Source organism: Lynx rufus, unplaced genomic scaffold, assembly GCF_022079265.1.
Source record: "Lynx rufus isolate CCGP_SWC_20201006 ecotype Redwood Valley unplaced genomic scaffold, mLynRuf1.p SCAF_1, whole genome shotgun sequence".
NCBI lineage: Eukaryota > Metazoa > Chordata > Mammalia > Carnivora > Felidae > Lynx > Lynx rufus.
In genome coordinates, this window is record NW_025814823.1 from 144,521,640 (window position 1) to 144,538,577 (window position 16,938).

General features: G+C 33.7%; 1 protein-coding gene across 1 annotated transcript in view; it reads left to right on the forward strand.

The window, feature by feature from the left end:
• The window catches only part of MSH3 (mutS homolog 3), a 188,202-nt gene that overhangs the window by 101,209 nt on the left and 70,055 nt on the right, over nucleotides 1–16,938 (forward strand). Inside the window, exons 14-17 of the mRNA XM_047088553.1 lie at nucleotides 6,944–7,131; nucleotides 7,861–8,029; nucleotides 13,596–13,660; nucleotides 16,012–16,128. Coding sequence (XP_046944509.1) covers nucleotides 6,944–7,131; nucleotides 7,861–8,029; nucleotides 13,596–13,660; nucleotides 16,012–16,128 — 539 coding nt within the window. The remainder of the gene's footprint in view (nucleotides 1–6,943; nucleotides 7,132–7,860; nucleotides 8,030–13,595; nucleotides 13,661–16,011; nucleotides 16,129–16,938) is intronic.

The following is a 16,938-nucleotide window of genomic DNA, read 5'->3' on the forward strand; positions in this document are numbered from 1 at the left end:
TTTTGTTAAATTCACTCACATACATTAGACCCTTTGTCCCTTGTAAAAACTTTATGAAATTGATGAGGGGATACTGTGTTTTTTACCTTCTTACTAATGGGAGGCTATATATACTGCTATCTTTACGTAATGCTACCACAGCTTGCATTACCTTGTATAAATGATGATTCTGAGAAGAGAGTTAGTAGCGTGTTAGTAAATGACAGCTAGTATTTAAACCAGGGTCCTTGACTGGGTTTTTAGTGGGTACACTTTCGGACATTACCATTTTTGAGTAGTAGTTACTACCATTGCATTTGTTTTTGGTTATCCCTACATAAGCCATCTTTATTTTCCGCCCCGATGTAAATCCTTGCCAATGTAATAATTTTTTGTAGGATAATTTTTATGTGCCCACATTTTAGTTGTGACCAATTTTTCATTAGTCTTTACTTTTTTTAGTCCTTTCCCCCACAAAGTTTTACTGGAACGATACGTGCTGCTTCTGAGAATACTTGCAGTGCCCAAGAGGACTTATGTAACTGTTCCATATGCTTCAGCTAAATTTGAAAACAAAGAACAAACCAGAATTGGGAAATACTAATCCCCAGGAAAAAATGCCCGAGTTGGTTATGGGGTCAGTAGAGTCTGTTGTACCATTACTTGGTACACTTGTGTTGTGGTTTTGCTGGCAGTGGCAGAGGTTGTCCTGATACATTACTCCCCCATTATCCGCCGTCAACAGCAGGCCAGAAGCAGATCATCCTTCTGACGTTTCGTCAGTTGTATAGCCTAGCACTATGTCACAGTGCTTCATTTTATCACGTGGGCATTATATCATCTCACACCATGACAAGAAACGTGAGTGGAGTCCAATGTATTTTGACAGAGAGACCATATTCATATAACTTTTATTACAGTATATTAAAAATGTCTTATTTTATTGTGCATCTCTTACTGTGCCTAATTTATCAATTAAACTTTATCATAGGTATGTACATAGGAAAGACAGTACATATGAGATTAGGTACTTACTATCTGTGATTTCAGATACCAGTGGGGATCTTGGAACATATCTCTTGTAGATAAGGGGGGAACTACTGTAGTTGAAAATTTTATGGTTGACATTTTGAGGTTAGAGTGGATGTCAGACCATTTGTTATGTTGTATCATTGGTCCAGTGCCTGACAATCAGAGCATATTACTACCCTTCATTAAGCAACAGATCTCCAAGCACCTTGCCTTCACTGCTTGAAAGGATTCACTGACAGTTGTTAAAGATTTTTGTTTTTCTCGAGAAAAAATAGGGACAAAGCTGAGAAAATTGTTAATTGCTAATTAAAAGAGCTGAGTCAAGGGGCGCCTGGGTGTCTCCATCTATTGAGTGTCTGACTCTTGATTTTGGCTAAGCTCATGATCTCAAGTTTGAGTCCCACATGCATCAGGCTCTGCACTGACAGTGGGGAGACTGCTTGGGATTCTCTCCCTCTCTCTGCCCCCCCCAAGTACATAGATAGACTTAAAAATATATATATATATATTAATATATATATCATATGTAATATCATATATATTAATATATTAACATATCATATATATATATACACACATACATATAAGAGTCGAGTCAAAGAATCCATGGCATCAAGACGGAAGCATCTTTCCATGCTACTGTGATTTCTGTTCTTTGCTTCCTCTCTTTAAACTTTGATGTTTGCATTTCATGAGGTTTGTGTATTTACAAAAGTTTAAAAAACTCTGATAAAAGTCAGAGTCTAATTCTGTTTTTAAATTGAGATATAATTAACGTAGCATTGTATTACTTTCAGGTTTATCACATTATAAATGGCTTGATATGTGTATATATTGAGAAGTGATCACCACAATAATTCTAACTAACATCCTTCGCCACTTGTAGTTACAAAGTTGTCTTCTTCTTATGATGAGAACTTTTAAGATCTACTCTCTTGGCCACTTTCAAACATACAATACAATATTATTAACTATAGTTACTGTGTTATACATTACATCTCCAGGATGTATTGTTATAATTGGAATTTTTTTTAATTTATTTTATAATTGGAAGTTTGTACTTTTTGATCATCTCCACTCATTTCATCTACCTGCCTTCCATGCCCCACCTCTGGTAACCACAGATCTATTTTTTGTATCTATGGATTTGCCTTTTAAAAAAATTTCACATAAAATTATATGGTATTGAATCAAATTCATTTTAAAAGTAACCAAGAATGACTTTTGTTTTAGAGTTTCAAACTCAACTTTAGTGAAGGAACTTATGACTCACTCAGAGGTTGTTCGTTGTTGCTGTTTTAATGTTTGCACAAGAGCGTGCCCAAAGATTGATTTGAAAAGTGAGAATTAGAAATGACTTGGTAACAGACCAACTTTAGTAAGCCTAAATGCTTCAAACCAATTTTTTATAGATTAGTTAGCTGGCTCTTGGAACACACCATCAAACACATGTCTGTTCTTTATCATTAGATTACTCTAAATAAACTTCTGCTGTATGCACCAAATGGTGAGTGATATCCTGGGTACAGACTGTGCCAATTATGTAAAATTCATAAAATGGTTAGGAACACTGTTTGGATGTTGTGGAAGTGGTGAGCCTAGGCCATATGGCTGTGTGGAAAGTGCCATCGAATAGTCACAAATAGGTATTTTCCTATTGATATTAGGGGATACCAAGTGGGCCAGCCCTGAAACAAAATAAACATTTCTTTTGATAGTAAAATTTCAAATCCAAATCTTAGATAATGGTGCTAGTCTTAGAAACCCATATTAACTGTGCTTAAGACCTGTTTTGTAAGAAAATGATACATAACTGCTAAGGTTGGTGAATACATTTAAAGGATTATAGCACTTAGTAAATGTTAGAGGAGAGTGTTTCCAGAATTTTGTAGGCGAGAATGGTTTCTTGGCCAGACTGGTATAAGCCTACAGCCACCTTTCAGTATGGAACTTAGGCTGGAGTTCTTACAGTCTCATGATGACCTGTTTCCACACTTATGATGTGTTCTAAAGCTCTTCCACAGGGAAATTTGCTGCTGGAAATGGGATTGAACATGAGTGACTCCAGGAGCAACTACTTCACTCTTATCCTCAGCTTTCTGGCAGTTCTACTGAGGTGTTTTGTTTAAGAACCTGGAGAACTGGGGCGCCTGGGTGGCTCAGTCAGTTAAGCATCGGACTTTGGCCCCAGGTCATGATCTTGTGGTTTGTGAGTTTGAGCCCCACTTCTGGCCCTGTGCTGACAGCTCAGAGCCTGGAGCCTGCTTTGTATTCTATGTCTCCCTCTCTCTTTGCCCCTCCCCTGCTCACATTCTGTCTGTATTTCTGTTTTAAGAATAAACATTAAAGAAAATAATAAAAAAGAAACTGGAGAACAACCTGCCTTGGGCACTTAAAACTTGATTGCAAAGTACTTTTGGTTGTCAGTTTGCTTCTGTTGCTGATTTACACTTTATGTCTAAGGGTGAAAAGTCAATCCCTTCTAGTCTCTCAAATTACAAAAGTTACAAGAGATTATTATTCAAAAATTGTATTGAAAATGTTTACTTTTAGGTCTTCACTTTTGTTAGAATGTATCTATTTAATAATTAACTATAATAGTATTGGCCATAATACGTGTAGGCTCCACATTACAAGAATCCAGCTTCCTATGTGTATCTTTCCCATCATACAGTGGCCTATCTGAGGAAGAGATGCTTTATGATACACTTTGGATTCAGTTGTTATTCACTTGGGCCTAACTTCTTTTTTTTTTTGCATAATTTGCCTCATTCCTTTTAGTTTAAAATTCTTTCCAAATATGTTCTGTGCATTAATTCATTTTATGCATATTACCTATTATGTATACTTATAATTAACTCAACCCTAAATCATCCTTTCATCTCAAGATACTTATTTCCATCACATATTTTATTTCATTTTCTTAAACTTTCTGACCTGATTCACCCTAGACTAGTTGCCCTGTATACTAGTTGTATAGCTATAGTTCATTTCCCTTGAATTGAATCTTCTGTTCAGTCTTTCTGTATTCCATGTCTTCCTCTTGGTTTATTGCTTTCTTCTGATGGAGTACATTCTCTAGAAGCATCCTGGAGAAGAGATATTGGAAATACAGTTGACCCCTGAACAATGAGGGAGTTAAGGGCATCAATCCCTGTACAGTTGAAAATCCATGTGTAACTTTTGACCCCCCCCCCAGCACTTAACTACTAATAGCCTACTTTTGATCTGAAGCTTTAGTGACATTTGATTAACACTATGTTTTGTATATGTACATTATATACTGTATTATTACATTGAGGTAAGCTAGAGATGTGAAGAAAATCATAATGTTAAGAAAATTTCTTCTAAGAGAGAAAACACATTTACAGTACTATGGTATTTATCCAAAAGAATTTGTGTAGAAGTAGACCTATACATTTCCAACCTGTGTTGTTCGAGTTAACAGTAAACGTTTTGAGATATTGATGTCTAGAAATGTCCTTTTTTTCTACTCACATTTGATTGGTAGTTCTACTGGGTATAAAATTCTAGGCTATACATTACTTGGTGTGATTTTTTTTCTCCCTTCTAAAAATTTTCTTTTTTTTCCCAAGTGTTATAAAATTTCATGTTGATTTTCCATGATTTAGTTCTATTTTCAACCATTGTATTGAGCCCTTCAATCTGGCAACCAAGTTCTGGGAAATTGTCCTGAATTATTTTTTGGTTCTTTCTTTTTTGCAACTATTTTATTTGAATTGATTGAATTCCATTCTTGGAATGTTCCTTTAAGAAAAAAAAATAGTATCCTGTTCTTGTTTCATGTTTGCATTATTCTCTGATTGAGTGTATTGGTTGTTTTTTTTTTTTTAAGACATTTTCTTCTATTTATTTATGCTGTGTATATCTATGTAAGTAGAAGAAAATGAATGTCTTAAAAAATTTATTTGTTGATTCATTGTTTGGTTTTTTTCATTTCACATTAGAATTTTTTATCTGATGTCTGATCATTTTTAAAGAGTGGAGGGCTAAAATGCTGATAGGAAGTGCTCTGTAGTTGAATATGGTTTGCAAAATATGAGGTGAACTGTACAATATACTAGCTGATCCATTTATGGGGAGAACTCCTGCTTTAGTATCTTCAGAGTTTTCTTCTTGGGCTCATGAGATTCTCCAGGGTCTCTTCTAGCCTTCTCAATGGCTAACAGTGTTCTGGTTGCTAGATGGGGACAACTGAGAATCTCAGCATTCAGTTTGCAACTGTTTTCTTAATCCCTTGCTTTTGGTGGTACTGTCATCCTTCCCTGTGCTTGAAGATGGCTCAAATATCCTATGTTTTCCCTTCTCGAAAGGATAAAACTAGTCTTTTGTCGGGTAGGAGAATGGTCGTTGCTCAGTGGTGTGGAGACTAGAATAGAGTATTGAGGGATAATTGCTTCTTAATTCATTTTCAAACAGTCATTTTCAACCCACCCCCGGCTTCCTCTTCCAAAGATAATTTGTGCCACCAGTTCCTCAGAATTTTAGGATTCTTGGTGTAACTTAAGTTAGGTCCTAGCTTACCTCACATCTACCTTAAGATTCTAGTATCATAAGTCTTCTAAATCAGTGACCACTTGTCCATTTACTTTATAGCTTCTAAGTTGTTGTTGCTGGTGTCTTTTCTTCTAGTTATTTTTGAGGTTTTATGTTTTTTTAAACAACCTTTGACTGTGGTTTCAAGATAGAGTGAAATGAGATACACATGTTCATCTTATTCTCTTTATCAGAAGCTCCAAAAGTAAAAATTATTCATGTTCATGTTAAAAAATTGTCAGTGTGTACAGGAGTATAAGATAAAGTGTAAAAACTTTTCCTCTACTTTCCCCTGCATACACACTACCCAGGGGTAACTAAAGTAAGTTAACAAGTGTACCCTCCATAAATTTTTTTGTTTATATTTTTATTTATATAGAATAATGCATGTAGTATAATCAAAAGTGAAATTTTACTGTATAAATACATATGTGGTATATAGTATAAACATATACAATGTTTGTTTAATATGTAGAAATTAGGGAGTTCCATATTGATGTGTACATTAATATGTGCAGATGTCTTAATTTTTTAACTGTTTAACAGTATTATATTGTATGAGTTTTTCCTAATAAAATATCAATTGTTAGGTACTTGTTTCTTATTCATCTTTTTAATATTATTACCAACAGTGCTACTATAAATATTCAGAGCCACATATCTTTTTCACTTCTTGTTATAGTTTTAGTTTAATTGTTAAAAGTGGAATTTAGTCAAACAATCCTCCTCAAAGAGGATATGCCTCTGCTAATGGTATATCAAAGTGTCTTTCTTTATATCCTGTGTGACTCATCTCTTATCAGCCTTTTAAACCTTTGGCATTCTGATAAGTGACAAATGCTATCTTGTCATTTTAATTTGCTTGTTCTAATTATATGTGAGGTTAATCAAGTGCTTATTGGACATTCGTTTTTTATGAGCTGCATATTCAGTTCATTTAGCCATAATTCTTTGGATTATTTCTTTTCCAGGTCTATTTGTAAGAGCTTATTATTCTAGGGATAACTTTGCCCTTTATCATATGTCTTGCAGATATTTCCCCAGGATTGTCCTTTATATTTTTGACATTGTTTACTGTATTTTTGCTATATGGTCAATATATTTTAAAATGAGAAAATATTGAGCAAATATTGGCTTTACTATCCCTGACCCACATTGTTTCCTTGAGAGCTTTAAAATGTTATAAAGTATTTAAACTATTGATTTAACATTTGGAAGGTATCAGCAGTATTTTATTTCAATTAACTAGTTTATAGAGTAAATTAAAATTTTCTTATATTCTAACTTTAAAAAGACTATTAATTAAAAGACCACTAATTAAACATCATGTTCATATATCTTGTATTATTTAGCTAAAAAATATTTCTATTTTCAGTGTTCTACGCAAGAGTTCTTCTTGATTGTCAAAACCCTGTATCACCTGAAGTCAGAATTTCAAGCATTAATACCTGCTGTTAATTCCCACGTTCGGTCAGACTTGCTCCAGACATTTATTTTAGAAATTCCTGAACTCCTCAGTCCAGTGGAGCGTTTCTTAAAGCTACTTAATGAACAAGCTGCCAAGTAAGTAGTAGATTCGTAGATTATTGTCACTGCTGGAAATAAAGAACTCATGTATTTGCCCTTTGGTGAATGGATTCCTAAGCTTCCCTAGCAGTAATGGTAGGAATTGCCTGTGAAATTAGAAATGTGATTGGATGCTAAAGGCTGTCAATTACAGCTGGAAGTAACCCTCTGCCATCTAAAACTTAGTTCATTATTTAGGACAATACAGTACTTCTCCAGGTATTGGATGATGAAAAGATAAAGTCCAGGCAGAGCAACTGGTAGCATTTATTAGTTTAAAATTGGGTGGCAGATGGCATCTTACACTCATTTGCTAGATATCCAGTGGTCTGCCTTATATTTAGAAATTACAGAAGCAAAGTTATCCTTTAAGAGGTAGTCATTTCACAGTTCATCCCACAAAGAACTCTGTATAAAGGGGGGGAAAAGACAGTATTTTCATTTGTGCTTATTTTCTGAATAGGCAAACAACAAAAAATTTCATTTTATCTCTCACACCATGGAAATCATGAACTTGCAAAATGAAAATGTCTTTAGGATAATTTTGTCTATCTTCAAAGAAATTAAGAAACCTACCTGTAAATACTTAGTGGCAGAACTGGGATTAGAGCCTCGTTTCCTGGCTCCCAACCCTTTGGTCTTTTATCATGCTGTGAAAAATAATTGATGATCGGTATAAGTAGTATGCTTCAATATATATATTTGCTTTTTTTTCCCATTTTTTAGAAGTGGTGATAAAACAGAATTATTCAAAGATCTTTCTGACTTCCCTTTAATAAAAAAGAGGAAGGATGAAATTCAAGAAGTTACTCACAGGATCCAAATACATTTGCAAGATATACGAAAAATACTAAAAAATCCTTCTGCACAGTATGTGACAGTATCAGGACAGGAGGTAATGTCAGACATAATTTTATTTTGCATTAGTTTATCTCAGGTAGAAAAGCTACTTTAAAATGTGAACAAAAATCCGAGGACAGGATGAAAGTTTGTTTTGTTTAGTTTTCATATTTTTTCTTTTGTTCCTTGGAAATAAGATGTAATGCCTTGTTTTGATAAGAATGATTTTAGTAACAGTATTTTGTGTTTATTTACTTTAGTCCCCTGGTGAAATCATGCAACGTAATGTTACATGTATTTTAATATTATTTCCTGAAATGTATTATAGAAAACCATGATTATTGTAAATAGTAATTTAGAGGATTCATTTACCCTAAATCCAGGAGAGAGAAGTTAGTCTTTGATGTCTGGCCAGCAGATAATGAAATGATATGAAGAGAACCACCTGTGTTGATTGGATCATAGTGATTAAAAGGCAGGGTTTCCTTCTGATGTTAGTATAGCTGCTAAAAAACAAAAAGAAAAAAAAAGAAACAAAACTATAGTGAAAACCTACAGTTAGTGAGTCTTCCATAAGATTATGTAAGTGTCGTTTAGAATGTATTTTGGTTTTTTTTTTTTTGGCATGTGTACCACTGTTTAAAGTTTGGTATTATAAATATCTGAGTGAGAACCAGGAAGAAGTATGCCTTTTAAATGTAGTTGTATCCTTCGGTCTTATTCTGAGTCTTAAGGCATGCTACTTCTATATCTTATGTTTAATAGATATAAAGATTCTAACTGAGGGAATTTGAGAAATCCTACTTTGTTAAGATAGCAAATTAGGAAATGTGTGAATAATTTCCAGAGCATGAACATTTTATTCAGAATTTTAAAAAACAGGTATTTTTCTAGTAGGGAAGACCTTAATTTCAAATAAAATTTTTAAATATTTGCATTCCTTTACATATTTAGTGAGAAGAATGTTGATTTGTATGATCATTTGAAATAAGAAATCCTACAGTAAATTATAATCTTTACTGAAACGTTTATTAATCTTGTGCCATTTAATAGACCATTGATTAAGTCGGCCTGTCTTTTGGACTAAAATTAAATCTTTTGGACTCAGGCAGACATTTTGCAGTATATTCCACATAGAACTCCATATAACAGAAAAATAATTTGACAATCTTTATACTTGGTTGCCCTCCCATAACCAAATATTTAATTGCACCACTTGGTTTCACTATGCAATCAAGACCTTGCAAAGTAACATATGACCTTACCACCACTATTCTGAGCTATTGTTGAAAATGAGATGATCAAAACTGTTTAATAACATTAATAAAAGATAGGTAGTAGAAAAGTGGTGACCTGGTGTTACAGTGGGGAAAAGCTGTGTGTGTAAGTGCCCCTTCCCCCACTTACATGCTCTGTGACCACAGCAGAATCACCTGTGTCATGAGACGACTTTAAAAACCAGTTGAGTTAAAATACATGAAAAGTGCTTTTTAATCCTAAAGCACTATGTAAATGTTCTTCATATACTACTACTACTACTAATACAGTTACCATTTATCAAGCACTTGTTCAGAATGGTGCTAAGAGCTGTACATGTATTTTTTAACCCTTATAATAACACAAAAAGGGGCTATTGTCATTTTGCAGCAAAGAAAACTGAGGTTTGGAGTAGTTAGGTAAGTTACCGAGTCAGAAGCCCAGTCCTGCCTGACTCCAGTCTTTCTACCATGTCCTTATTTCACTTTACTCACAAATATTAACATTTTATTTTATAAAACCCAGACATCTTAGAGCTCATAATACACAAACTAAAATAAAGCTTAAGTCTTGGGAGGACAGTCCTGTATCCAGCTGGCAGTTTTACAGTGAAAATGGGGAAAACTGATCAGGAATTCATAAGCAATAGTAGACTAGTGTGTTTTGTTTTGTTTTATTGTTTTTTATATCAGTGTGGTAATGAAGTTTAAGAAAAAGCACAGTATGGAGATGAAGTAATTGGATTACAAATAATTAGGGAGATACAAATTATCTTATTCTTTACTTAACCTTCAGGTTAAGGTGATGAGTTTGAGGCAAGAAATTTCTTAGTTATTAACTGTGGGATGGATTCTTAATGGTTTTAAAAAAAACGTACAGAATTTTAATAGTACATCAGTACAGAATCACTTTTATAACATTTTTTGAGAATTAGTGATTCTATTCAAACACCAAATGAATTCTAGATTTTCAGCATTGTTATCAAATTCTGTTTTAAAAACTTACAATTATTCAGAAATACTTAAAGTACAGAGAACCGACTCTGTCAAATATGATTACCTCTGAGAAATGAAAGAGGATAGCAGGAAAGTCCTTAATTTATATATGCTCTTCTTTTATACCCTTCTCTTCTAAAATTTTATTCTGTACATATAACATGTGTAACAATTTTTAAAAAACCTGTTTTAGCAGCCCCATGTAGTACATGGATTTTGTTATTATTGGTAAAAATAAGTAGATTGTCAAGCCAGTATTAACTTTTGAGAACATTCATTTTTCACCTCTGTTTCCAGTTTTTATGTACTTATTAGAATACTATAAGCCTTACTGACTATGCACATTATTATCTCTGACTCTGATAGTATTTGTAAGAAAATAATGAAAGCAGAAACTTAGTTCACTGCTTCTATGATAGTCTTTCTCATATTTTAGATATACAGAGAATCATCTTTTTTTTTTAATGTTTATTTATTTATTTGAAAGAGACAGAGAGACCAGAGACAGAGACAGAGAGTGTACGCATGTGCGAGTGGGCGAGGGGCAGAGAGAGAGGGAGAGAGAATCCCAAGCAGGCAGGGCTTGATCCCACAACCATGAGATCATGACCTGAACCAAAATCAAGAGTCAGATAACTGACTGAGCCACCCAGGTGCCCCTAGAGAATTATCTTTTAATCTTGAATCAAATATGGAATGGATAGGGGTGATATTTAGATTTGGAGTAGTACTGGTAAGTATTATTCCTAGGGGAAAGGGAAGAAATATTAGGCAGAAATCTTTAGGAAAAAACATTAGTTCACAACATGCAGCATATCCAGATTCTGCTTGGTATGTTTAAGATATGAAAAGCATTCTCCATTAAATCTTACTTCTAAATAAAAAAAAAATATTTGAAGATTCTTGAGGAGAAGAAAGAAAAGGGGGATAGTAGGAATGGGTTAAGTGTGGTATTGAAGAAAACAGAGAGCAGTTTCTGGAGTGAATTAAGCAAACTTAGCCATGATGCCAGCCCAGTGATATGACAGACTGTAGTTGAGTAATGGTATCTGACATTTAAGCAACAAAGAATTGGATCCTAGGAGTATGAGAGAAAGTGCTAGAACAAATCATGGCACACTTTGCATCACCACCTAAGAAACAGGAACTGTAGAGCAGGGAAAGTGGCTGTGAGAATACTCTAAGCTTTCTGAAATATTTGTTAATTTCCAATTTTAGTTGGTTTCCATTTTTGTAGCAATAAAATTCTTAAAAGGCCTGTCTGCTCATTCTTAGAATATTTGTAGAAGGAAACAGAGAGAAACTTTCCTATTCCTTAGGTAGTATAGAAGAGAACAAAAACCTGCTAGTCTGTTTTTGGAGAAACCCCAGCTGAGAAGAAGAGGACATATAGGACCAGCATCAACTTGAGGAAGTAATCCCAGGGGTATAACAAGCAGAAGGTCTATGTGGGCTTTTCCAACTCTCACCCTGTTTTCCATCCAGTATTGGCTCTGCATTTGGCTTCTTTGAGGATATGTAGTCCTTAGAGTAGACCCTTGATACTTACAGATTGAACCATATGGTGCACACTATTCCCAGCATGCTTCAAAGGGCCATGACTAGTAGCAAGGCACAGATATGAATCCGGTGCCCCATGTTGCCCTGTTATGGCAAATTACTTAAGTAAGCCAGCCTCCCTGGCTGCCCAGTGAGACAGTTTTAACTAATTTTCAAAATTTCTGCCTTCCTTTCCTTAGTAACTCCAGTCAAGCTCTGTGTTAGTTATTACGGTTCTAGATGTATTCTTCCCAAGTATTAGTGAGCCACTGTGGTCCTGCATTTTGCAGTTTACTGCAGGCATAGCTCTTCCCAGAATTATTTTATAAAAGGATCAATATACCTTCTTGTTGGGCATTTAACAATAATACTTAGGCAGTTTTTTTAGCATAATCTTAAAGCGCTTTTATCTTTCTTGTCAATGATATTTATTTTGTGGGTTTTTTCCTCAGTTACTTTTTGTAGCCGAAGGCTAGTTTTTAGACTCTTCACTCTTAATTGTTTAACTGGGTGTAACAGGTTTGAAATTGTATTGTCTCCATATAAGAAGGCCTCATTAGTTGCGAAATTTTTTCTCAGAATGAAAATTCTTAAAATTAACCAATAATTTCTATATTATTTTTTTAAGCAGAATCTTTTTTTTTTTAATGTTTATTTACTTATTTTGAGAGAGAGAGTGTGCACGAGCAAGGGAGAGAGAGAGAATCCCAAGCAGGCTGTACGCTGTCAGCACAGAGCCCGATGTGGGGCTTTAACTCATGAACCGTGAGAGCATGACCTGAGCTGAAACCAAGAGTTGGACACTAAACTGACTGAACCACCCAGGCACTCCAATAATTTCTATGTTGTTTCTATGAAATATAATTTCTATGAAAAACTACACAGAAAAATAAACTCAAAAGATAGGCCAACACTACTAATTATATGCATATTGTGAATACCTAAAATGTTATAAAACTGGTATACGTAAAGAAGTTCCTGCCGCCATCTCAAAATTAGTGGTAGCCACATAGCTTCTGGGTTCCCTCCTGTACAAAATAAATGTTTGTGTGTTTATTCACTTAAATAAAACATTGAATTTCATTGCAATAATACAGTAGAGTAAGCAGGAGGAAGAGATGACCTACAACTAATGCTAAAAATGAAAGGCATGATAGTAGAAGTTGATTTCACTTCCTGGCCGATTTCAGAAAAGCTTGCTTGCAGAACGCAGTTGGCTTAATAAAGATATAGTTCATATAAGTGAAAACTTAAAGAAAACACCCTTGGGATAAAATATCTTCTGATAGCTGAAGAAATCTGTGCTTTTTCATGAGGATACTTTTAGATATTGGGCTCTTTGTGTAACAGCCGTGACAATAAATCCTCTTCTGATCAGAATAAGGGATGGACCATATCTCAAACTGGTATAGCACTTCATAATTGATATTTTAAAATTGTATGTACTTAGAAATTCAATCGTATTACTGAGTAATAGAATTCTTAAATAAGTGGGTACTAATAAATGAAAGAGACCGTTAAAGAAAAATCACCATTTGTAGTATGCACATGATAATGTTATAAACATTAAGTTGTGAAGTTATATGCTTATTACAAACTTTTGTTGAATACAAGTTGTACTTTATTGCAAGTATTACAACCCTGATTATTAATATTTGGTTGTATACATGAACATATATTTGGACATACATGAACTTCCCTTTTAACAGTATTGGATTTATTTTGAATGTTTAGAATAGTATTTACTAAACTGATAGAAGTTTTGAGGAAGCTTTAAAAATATAATGGTTAATCATTTAAATATGTAATTTTTATTTATATTTCTTTTAGTTTATGATTGAAATAAAGAATTCTGCTGTATCTTGTATACCAACTGATTGGGTTAAGGTTGGAAGGTAGGTTTAAAAATACATTTTTTTCTTAACGTGAATTATAATGACACATTTTGAGCATGTACACCTGTATGTTTTTGGAATGATAATAACCATATTCATGACATTAAATGTGATTCTTCCCCTTTGGTTTTCTTATGGAACTTTTAACCAAAGAAATAATTATTTTAAACTCTTTCTATCATTGATTTTAAAATATTTTTTCCAAAGGGTATCTTATTTGTATATATTTGTTTTCTTGTTTTATTATTGTTTTATTCTTACACCTTAGAGTACACTTTAAACACATGAAAAAATGTTGGAGGATCTTCAGTTATAAAATTAATTTGGTTGCTTGAATTTTCTGATGAATGCCATACCTGAAATTTCATTTTCTGCTTCACTGAGCTCTCTCTGCATTTCTTTATTGTTGATGCTTTCCATGCCACATAATTATAATAGTTGTTTACATCTTCTTTTTTGTAAGTTGTATCATGAATTGATGAAAACAAATTTAATCAAAAACAAAATTAGAAAACCACATTGAGACTGCCTTTTCTCCTTGGTTAGGCATTAATTCCCAAGAGGGGACTCATTTAAAGAAGTGGTGTTAGAGAAGTATATACTCCTGTGAATCGTATTCTTTGTGAAATATTTATTACTACTGTTATTAATATGTTTGCATGAACTTTAGATGAAAATGTTAGATTTGCCTGAGTAAGCAGAAGAGAGCCTAGTAGCTGGTGATTGTATGAAGGAACTATGTTAAGGATGGGAGAAAATTTTGACATGTATGAACGATTATTATAATTTTAACTTTAATTCAAAAAGAAAATGAGTATCTATTGCCACTATCAAAGAATCCTGAAGGTACAATCATGGGTTTCTTTAGCTTGTTTTTCTTACATGTTACTAGAAGCCATAATTGAGATTTGAGTATTTTGTTCTTAGGGGATGTTTTCTCTCCTTGCAAGTATTCTTTCGTTTTCTGTCCTATACTATAGCTAATGAATCAAAATATGCTTTATGAAGAGAAGTTATTTAAAATTGTGCATCTAATTATCTAAGAAACTGAACTGTTTCACTGAATGAATTTTGTCGGAAGAGAAAGCTATGACAAATAGGTTTGCATAGAAGTCTAGATGATAATTCAGAAGCAATAAGGAAGGCATAAATCAGTGTCAGCATCTTGTGAACATTCAATGATGTAAATTGAAAGAATAAATAAGATAGTTTGGGGGAAGCTCATTGTTATATTTTATATGTTACTTGGCCATCAGAACCTTGACAGGGATAGGTTAGATTATCAGTCAGGTTTTGCATGTGAAAGTCTCACCCCTGTTCCAATAATGCCAAATTAAACATACTTGTGACAGGAGTAGGGGAGCAAACAAAGAACAGAGTGCAGTCTGTCATCACCTGCCTGTCACTTAACTCCAACCTTCTCTTCTCAAAGGTTCAAACATAATAATAACATCAATAGTGGTAATAATCACCACATCCACAAAACAATGCTTAACATTGAGTGCTAATGTCATGGGACATTGGCACCTTGCTAAGCACTGTCTTATCCTGTTAACAGTACCTATGACATAGATACTGTCATTATCCCCATTTTATAGATGAAGAAAGTGATGTTGAGAGAAGATCAGTTATATTTGCCCAAAGTCACACAGCAAGTAAGTGGCAGGCAGAGTTAGAGCCTTGGGCCAGACTTTTTGACTGGGGACCTGTGGCAGGCCCTCTTGTGCTCTGCAGTTTCTTGATGAAGGAGCAGAAATTATACACAAGCTCAGACGAGGAGCATGTGGTATTTCTTCCCTTCTGGAGCCGCTGTGAATCTACAGTTAGATAACGAAGCATTCTTCTTTGCCTCCTGAATTAATGCATTGCTATTCTTTGTAATTCTTTATAGTTTTCTTTTTTTCACTGAAATACTGTAGTCATACAGAAAAGTATAAAACTTAAAGAATATTATGACCGTCATCAGTGTATCCAGCTTTGTCAGGACTTATTTGCTTCTGATCTTTTTTTTAATAAGCAAGCATTTTCATTTAGTGTAACTTAAAGAAAAAAGCTTTCTGCTTATGAAATGGAAGCTCTAAACTCTGAACTTGTCATATGGGTATAATTTAAAATGCATTTTAGAGCTTCCTGAACAAAGTCCTATGAACTCCAAGTACTTTATTTACAACAGAGATCTTTGGAATCAATAGAATTCAGGATCATAATTAAAGAATGTTCTCTGTTTACAGCTATTTACTTTCAAGGTTCATCAGAGAATAATAAATAACTACTTTAATTTTCTGAAGTGAAGGTATTAGTGGTTTCTTAGTAACCTTGATTTCCTATTTATGTTTCTTCCCCTCTTCTAGCACAAAAGCTGTGAGCCGCTTTCACTCTCCTTTTATTGTAGAAAATTACAGACGTCTGAATCAGCTCCGGGAGCAGCTAGTCCTTGACTGCAGTGCTGAATGGCTTGATTTTCTAGAGTGAGTTTACAATGAAAAATATACTCTGACTTTTTGCTATGAGAAATAGACCGGAAAATCTTTCTATCAAAAAGAAAAGTAGAGATTACTGCTTGTGACCTGCCATAAAATAGTTGAGTACATGTGTTCTCTCATTTTATTTTTAGTCCATTGAAATGTAAGCTCATCTTAGTCCGTAATGAGAGACCTAATATAGTTTATTGTTACTGTACCTACATTTAGTTGCTAAGGATGCTTGGTAGAGTCACGTTTTCAAATTCCACTTTGGACATCATTTACTTATAAAAAAGGCCTAATATTTTCAGAGTTGGACAAATATGGGTTAGTTGTTCTGTTTTTATTATCTCCATTTAATTTTTTTTTCTTATTTTACATCCTATGTATTTCCTAACTTTTTATTTTAAAGAATTTTAAACATGGGAAAGTTGAAATGAACGCTGACACTCTCTTCACTTACATTTATCAAGTGTTAACATTTTGCCACATTTTTTTTATATCTCTCATAGACTTTTTTTTCTGAACCATTTGAAAGTACATTTTAGACATTATAACACTTCACCCCTCCCCCTAAATCTTAATTAAGCATACATCTAAAACTAAGGACTTTATACTATATAATCTTAACACCATTATCACATCTAAAAAATTGATATTAATTTAAGGAATATTGAGTTTCTTTAATTCTGTCCCCCTCCCCGATTTTTAAGTGAAAGCTCAAATCAACTTTCACATGTTGCATTTTGTTACTATGTTTCTTTTCTAGTTGAATCTAGAATAATCTCCCACATTTTTTTGTTTTTTATGAGATTT